The 8,287-nt window shown below is 34.5% G+C and overlaps 1 protein-coding gene across 1 annotated transcript; it reads left to right on the top strand.

Moving 5' to 3' along the window:
* Positions 1-6,426, top strand: LOC111021752 (cationic amino acid transporter 2, vacuolar). Its single transcript, XM_022298789.2, has 14 exons — positions 1-538; positions 911-1,112; positions 1,459-1,543; positions 1,742-1,882; positions 1,971-2,089; positions 2,183-2,279; positions 2,766-2,938; positions 3,065-3,131; positions 3,933-4,091; positions 4,541-4,814; positions 5,036-5,144; positions 5,449-5,561; positions 5,766-5,841; positions 5,970-6,426. Exons 1-14 carry the CDS (start codon positions 370-372, stop codon positions 6,124-6,126), a joined length of 1,941 nt encoding a protein of 646 aa, XP_022154481.1. The 5' UTR covers positions 1-369; the 3' UTR covers positions 6,127-6,426.
* The last annotated feature ends 1,861 nt before the right edge of the window (positions 6,427-8,287 follow it).

Below are 8,287 nucleotides of genomic sequence, written 5' to 3'. Positions count from 1 at the left end.
CAATTGGATTGAATCCATTTCCTTAAGAGCCGCAGCCACACAAGGAAACCCCGCCCCTCTGTTCCTCACAATTCCCATTTTTGTTACATTTTAGAGATCAACAGAGGGAGAAAGAGGAGGGAAGCGAAGAGAAGAGAGGATCGTTTTCTTTTTCTTCTCTCTTGGAATCTGCCCGCAAATTTCTTCTTAGAATTCATTTTCCCTGATTTGGGAATGCGGGTAGATTTGGGTTTAGCTTAGTTTTCGAGATACAATATCGAATTGTTGGCTCTAGCCTCCCCCCTTTTGTGGGTAATTATTGTAATCTTAAGCTTAGAAGAAGAAAAGAAAGAAAAAAAAAAAGAAGAAAAAAGAGTTGGGATTTTCTTGATGGGGTTCTTGGTTGATTCGAGCGAGGGAGGTGGACAGAGCTCATGGATTGGTCTCAAAGGATTGATGAGGAGGAAACAAGTTGATTCTGCCCACTCATCATCTTCTTCTTCATCAGGGCATCATCAGTTAGCCAGAGAGTTATCTGTTCCTCACCTTATTTCTATAGGTACCCATCTTGTAGTTTTTGGTTTTCTATTTTCATTTTGTTTTGATTTGGAAGCTATGTCCTCTTATCTCAGAAGCTCTTTATTGGGTTTGAGTTTTTGATGTTCTTGAAGCTGTTTTCATGCTGCTTTTTCCTTGTGGGTAATAAATCTCAGTAACGTTATGTTTATTTTTTGGGATTAGTTTCTTATACTGTTAGTTGTCTCTCTGAAGTTGGAGGTCTAGATTGATAGAATTTTCCTACTGTTTCCCACTCCCAAAGATCTGATGGATATTGATCTTCTGGGGGTTCAACTGACCATTCGGATCTCAAGTGTATTTGTCTCTTTTTATTTTCGGTGACTCATCATGGAAGCTTGTTTCCTCTGTATAGGAGTTGGCGCTACTATTGGAGCTGGAGTGTATATTCTTGTTGGAACTGTAGCCAGAGAGCATTCTGGACCAGCCCTTGCCATCTCCTTTCTAATTGCTGGAATAGCTGCAGCGCTTTCTGCATTTTGCTATGCTGAGCTCTCTAGTCGTTGTCCGTCTGCTGGGAGTGCCTATCACTACTCATACATATGTGTTGGAGAAGGGTAATTCTATGTGACTTATACTTTTGCAGATTCTAGTGGTACTGGTTAGTGCTTAGGCCATCTATCTTTAGATAAGAGCTTGGTTAGTACCTCGAAGCCGAAAGAGTATGTTGATTTGAATCAGTTTTTGGGTTCTTGGATGTGTATTTGTGTGATAGATTTTCTTAACATAGATGTGAAATAGCTGATTTTGAATATCTTTTTTTTCATCCCAAAATTTTGTTTGTGATGAGACGGGTATCTGTTGATGAAGTTTTAAGATTTCTTTTAGCATATGATTCTGTAGTTCATATTTACAACATGATTCACCTACTAGTTGGTGATTTTCCATTACTGTTGCTTACAGTGTTGCTTGGTTGATTGGTTGGGCTTTGATACTGGAATATACGCTCGGTGGCTCAACTGTTGCACGTGGAATATCCCCAAATTTGGTACAGTGAATGCCTTCCAACTTTTCACTCGATTATTCAATAAAATAGCAATGAACTCCTTTTTGAAGTCATGTTTCAATAAAATAGCAACGAACTCCTTTTTGAAGTCATGTTTTTGTGCCATCATTTAAAAAAGCTAAGAACTCCGATGCCTTAGTAGCGTTCTCATGCTATCTTTTATCATTTTCCCTGTTGCAGGCCTTGTTGTTTGGCGGAAATGATCGTTTGCCTGTCTTTCTAGCCCGGCAAACTCTACCCGGACTCGATATTGTTGTAGATCCATGTGCAGCAATCTTAGTTTTGATTGTCACTGCTCTATTATGTGTTGGAATCAAGGAGGTATGCTAGAATTTTGTGGAAGAATAATTTCTAAATCACATGTGATAAGGTAACTCTTGTTGTTATTAATTTGTGTAATTTTCTTCAGAGTATTGCAGCGCAAGCCGTTGTGACAGCAGCAAATATATGTGCAATGATTTTTGTCATTGTAGCTGGCTCTTATATCGGTTACAAGACGGGATGGGTTGGATATCAACTTCCTACAGGGTACTTAAAGATTCTCACTCTCTATTTTATTCCTATATAAATTAATAATGCCATCTACAATGTACAATTTATGAACTTCAACTCTGCAAACAGGTATTTTCCATATGGAGTAGATGGGATGCTTGCTGGGTCTGCTACTGTCTTCTTTGCTTATATTGGTTTCGATGCTGTGGCTAGTACTGCTGAGGAGGTATAATTTTATACCAGCATCTGTCGTCTCAACTTATTTCTTGAAATATTAACAGATCACAGTTTTCAAGAGAAATTCTTAATTTGCAAGAAAGTATCTGAAAGCAAAAGAAAGCCGGGGAATGAGGGTCTTTCATTCTCCCCTAATTTAGCAGAAAGTCAAGGGAGCAGGATCTCCCCATGAAGAACAAGTTCTTTGCTGCTCATGTTTTCCTCTTAATTATTCTTTAACTGATATGAAAAAGATACCTTTTGATAAATCTAAGCCAACGAAATATTTGGATTGAACAGGGATAAGATTTAAAGGTTGTTTTATATTTAAAGAACCAATTTCATCTAAGCATTTATGAATGTTTATCAACAAATGCATGAGAAACTAGAAAGATATAAATGTTTTTTAGGATTTCTTTTTGGCTTGCATGATCATGGAAATGTTGATTTGCTCAGGATTTTGACTTGAGTTGCATTCTCTGAGTATTTCCAATAGGTGAAAAATCCACAACGGGATTTGCCACTCGGGATAGCCTCTTCGTTATCTCTTTGTTGTGCATTATATATGCTGGTCTCTGTTGTCGTTGTTGGTCTGGTGCCTTATTATGAGATGGATCCTGACACCCCCATCTCTTCTGCGTTTGCTGAGCATGGAATGCAATGGGCAGCGTAAGTGGACTAATTAATGTGCTTTAAATTTCGAATTATGGTGGGGCTGCTGCTAATTTCGTGTTGTTAGTCTTTCGGGGCGAATCCGGAAGATTGTCTCAGCTGATGTTATCTTTTTTCGTCCAGTTATGTGGTGAGTGCTGGAGCTGTTACTGCACTGTGCTCAACATTGATGGGTTCTATTCTCCCTCAGGTAAATATGGAAGTCTTTTGAGATATCTCTTCACAAGTTAGAAGTTTTCAGAATTGCTTTTTGTTTTGGTCTGTCACAAAACAGTCCTGATTGTTCAAGTATATTACCAACTACGAAGCACGGATATGGGCACGACATGCATGACACAGTAATGCATCATTTCTTAAAAATCTAGGGCATGAATATGTCAGAGACACGTTTATTGAATTTACATTTTAAAAAAAATATATATCACTTTATAGAAGGAAATTTAAAGTCAACATACTTGGCACGCATATGTATATAAAATGAGTTTGATAAACGAGTTTAATGTATTTTGCTTTCAAAAGTTATTATGTTTGTACTATAATACTATTTAAGTCCGTGTATTAGACTTAATATGTGCCTCATAAGTCATGGAATCATATTAATTTTGTACAACTAGTATCACACAAGTGTCCGACAAGTGTTAGTGTTGAACACTTCGACTCGTGTCGGGCATGAAACATTATCCAAACTAAAGTGTCTATGCTTCTTAGATGCTTCTGAATGATAATGCAAGGAATAGAATCCTGATGCCCACCAATCATTAAAGAATATGAACTTTGGAACTGTTATATGCCTTTCAATTTCTTGGCTTATTCATTGTAGTTTACCGTTGATATAGCTACCGTGGATGTTGCATTGCTTATGTCGTAGTTATGAATCCTTATTTTCTTTCCCAAATAAGAAAATTCTTCCTTTCTTCTCGTTCTCTTTCCTTCTAAGTCCTGCATCTTTCTGCTACACGTGTACTAATTTCGATACTTTTATGCTCCCCAGCCACGGATCTTGATGGCAATGGCGAGAGATGGGTTGCTGCCCTCTTTTTTCTCAGACGTCAACAAACACACTCAAGTTCCTGTCAAGAGCACCATAGCAAGTGGTGTCGGTGCTGCAGGCTTGGCCTTTTTCATGGATGTTTCAGAGTTAGCAGGGATGGTAAGTAGACTCTAGCAAATTCGTCCAATATGGATTGGAGTGATCCATTCTATCTGATTTTTCTCATAGAATTGGCGATAAAGGTAAAAACGTTTTGACTGGTTAAGTTACTGTGAAATGTTCGTAACCAAAATAATCTTACACAATCTGAAAATTTCATCTCTCTAAGTTACCTCTATCTTTTCATTTCATTGTGTATGCTTGTGACCGAGGTACATATTGACATTTTTTAATGCCTTGTTCATTTCAAAGAGTCTAGCTATGAAGACAACGAGAACACGTTTTATGAAATGGAGTTCAAAGTCTTGATACTGAAATAGACTCTTCCTAGAATTTTAGTCCTAAATTGCTCTCTTGATCATGGAAGAGTAAAACTATACGAGATATCGTCTTTTTACTGTTTCGACTTTGTGGGAGAGTTGGTTGAACATGGTTTTCACTTTGTGCAGGTCAGTGTTGGTACCCTTCTTGCATTTACCACAGTGGCAATATCAGTATTGATTCTCAGATACATTCCACCAAATCAGGTGCCATTGCCTTCATCTCTTCCACAGTCAGTTGATCCATTGTCCCTACCGTATCACACGAGTGTCAATGATGTTAAGGGGAAAGATCCCGAGATCCTTGTCGGTTCTGCAAAGGACAGTTCTAGACCTTTACTTGAGAAAGAGGATGCATTGGTTGACATCCCCATAATTGGGAGCTACCTCGCTCGACGTGGCTGTAAGTTTCATGGTTGCTCTAACGAGGCTCGTAATCTTGAAGCATGTTTTACCAAAAGAAAAACCTGTTTAAAGAAAAATTGGAAGATAATAACTTGAGTGTCTTTAGTTTTAAGCAAAACGCGCCCTCTTTTTTTTCCTTTGGCTTTGTGCTTAACCCAATAAGACAACTGTGCTCCAACATGCTTCTCACTTTTTTTTTCTCATGTTTAATTGCTACAGATGTTCTAAGTGAGAAGAATCGAAGAAAAATTGCGGGATGGACCATCTTTTTAACATGCGTAGGGGCGCTACTTCTTACGTACGCAGCTACAAATTTAAGCCTTCCAAGGTTGGTTATTACAAATTTTATTTGCTTCGAATGACGCAGCTTGCTTCCCATTCGTAACATTTGCTGATCTATTATGTATGATTATAGATGGCCATAAAAAAGAGCAATGAATACTTAAAAAAATGAGGAAAGCTGTTAAGATTTGAAGTTCTTGATATGTTTTATAGTCGAGAAACTAGTATAATCATGTATTTCATTACAGATCTCTCTCGATTTCTCGTTCTCTCTTATTTTAATTTATTTTTGGGATGTTTTAGTTTGTCTTCTAATTATTTTTACAAAATGTGTTTGGTTATCCTATCAGCTACCTACGATATTCAGTTAGCGGAGTTGGCGGTATGCTTCTTTTATCTGCTTTGGTTGTGCTCTCATGCATAGACCAAGATGATGCAAGGCACAGCTTTGGGCACGAAGGAGGTTAGTGATATTTTGGGATAAAATGACGCCATCTCTCTCTCTCTCTCGTATTCGTATTTGGCCTTTTAATTTGTTAGCGAAATAGGACTCGGGTTTATATCATTCTATTCTTGGTCGTGGCCAATCTAACATAACCCGGGTGTCTTTAGGATAACAATATATTGGTCTTAATGTATAAGCGAACATCTCTTGTTCTTTTCTCAGGATTCATCTGTCCATTAGTTCCTCTGCTACCAATTGTGTGTATTCTCATCAACACCTACTTGCTCATCAATCTCGGGTAACAACCGCGTTCCATCTTAGCTAGTTCCATTTGCTAATTTCTACTTTTTGAGGTTCCTGGACGATATTACCTAACGTTATCTGGAATATCTTTCTCAACCAAAATCCCTTTTCGTAACCTTTCAGAGTTGGTACATGGGCGCGAGTGTCGATATGGCTTGTGATCGGAATGGTCATTTACGCAATCTACGGCCGAACCCACAGCTCCCTACGGGACGTAGTGTACGTGCCTGTCGCCCAGGCCGAGAAGGTAAACAACTACTCAAGGGAGGTGCTGGCTTGACGGATGGATGTTTGTACAAAGAATAGCAGAAGGCAAAAAGTTTGAAGCCATCAAAGAGATAGGTTTCAGCATTGATGGTGACAAAACTTTGCCAGAAGAAAGGTTTCAGAAGTTGATTATTATTTGTTACCATATTGTATTATTATTATTATAATCATCTATGGAGACTAATCAGTCTCTTTGTATAATGGGTTGGTTATAGAATTTTCTCAGTTTTTTTTTCTCTTCTGTGAAAGGAAGGAATGGGAGGTTGTTCAAAGCAAATGATGTAAATATGAAGAACATTTCATTATCTCTCCATATCTATCTCTATGTATGTATAGTACTTGTTCTTTTGTGAGTTCAACGAATCTAGGGATGGTCGGATGGATGATCGATCATTCAACTTTAAAGAAGGTAAAGTTAAAATCTAAGAGTTAAAGTTTTTTTTTTTATCTAATAAACTATGTTCGGAGTGGCATGTTTGGATAAATAAATATAAAGTTGTATAGTACATGTTTGGATGAGTGAATATTTAGGATTCATTTGGTAGCGTTGCTGTTTTCTCTTTTTTAATAAAGAAAAATAGAATTGCATAGTTCCCAGCATGTGATAAAACAAAACTTTTGTTTATGTTAGGATAAATTGAAAACATAATCCAGAAACATTTTTATTTTGAAAATGTTTTAAATAAAAATGTTTCTAAAAAATGAGAAATAAGTTACAATGTTTGGATTTTCTAATGAAATTGAAAACAAGAAATGAGAATGAGAATCTTACCAATGGAAAGAGATATTTTATGATAAATAAAATAAAGGGAATCTTACCAATGGAAAGAGATATTTTATGATAAATAAAATAAAGGGATAAACATATAATTTAATATGTTCTTAAAATTTTGTCCCCTAATCTTTTAATAATTTTTAGAGTTAAATACTGATTTGATTTCTATACTTTTGATTTGTTTTATTACTTTCAAAACCGCTCTATTAGAACGAGATCAATTTAGTTCATATTTAAAAAATTTTAATATGGAAACTATTTGATACAAATTTATGGCTATATTTTAAGAAATTTAATGAGTGACTTGGTATGCTAAATTTATCCTAGAAAGAAATGAGATATAAATGAAAATAAAAGGACTAAAATTATTATTATTTTAAAGTATAAGTATCAAAATAGACATTTCAAAAGTATAGAGACTAAAATAAACAAAAGTTGAAAATATATGGATCAAAGTAGCCGTAATGAAAGTATATAATTTTTCACCTTAAATTTTAAATTTTAAATTAATAGTTAATATTAAATATTTTATAAAAATATCAAATTAATATAATTAACGTGTTTTAGAAAATAACATTTAAAATTAATTTAAATTAAATTGATAAAAAAATTAAATTAATAAAGATATAAAAATCAATGTATAAACTAGACAATATTTGTAAGGCTTTTTGGGAACCAATATTGTGAAATAAACATAACTATTAAAATATTCTCATACATCATTATAAATTCATACAAAACAAATATAATTATCTAAAAGATGTCGGACATCTGAATTTTCTAACCCATGAATTATGAACATCTAAAATCTTTAAAATAAATGACTCCTTAATTATGGAAGTAAACATTAAATCGGACAGATAGTCATGAGTTATTTGACTAAAAATTGGTAGTTTAGGGTTATTAAATTTTGTTTATAGTAGTTAAGTGACCTGATTTATTTTCTTATTTTGTTGTATTATATTTGAGAGTGATCTTGAAATTTCAAATTTTTTAATTATATTTTTAGAACTTTTAATTTTCTTTCTTTTCCTTTTTTGGCACATGATTTAACTTTATCTTTTCTCAATTTTCACGTGAGTAATTTAGAATATGTTGAATATCATCGGTAGCATACCATGAACTATTAATTAAGTAGTCAAGAATATTAATCAACAATACAACAAATCAAGTATCTACAAATTTATATATATTTTTTTTAAAAAAAGAGGAAATTCATAGTAAATATAGAATTCAAAACCTACACAATTTTGGAGGACTAAAAACTTAAAAAAAAAAAGAAAAGAAAAGAAAAGAAAAGAGAATAACTTTCGTTTGTATTCTTTAACCCATTTTAATGATTTATTATTTAAATATTATATAATTCATATAAATGACCTAAATGTACATATACTTTTCT

Source organism: Momordica charantia (genome assembly GCF_013281855.1).
Source record: "Momordica charantia cultivar OHB3-1 chromosome 1 unlocalized genomic scaffold, Mcharantia_2.0 BLBB01000001.1, whole genome shotgun sequence".
NCBI classification, from domain to species: domain Eukaryota; kingdom Viridiplantae; phylum Streptophyta; class Magnoliopsida; order Cucurbitales; family Cucurbitaceae; genus Momordica; species Momordica charantia.
The sequence above is the reverse complement of the archived record's forward strand: the minus strand, read 5'-3'. Positions and strand labels throughout refer to the sequence as shown.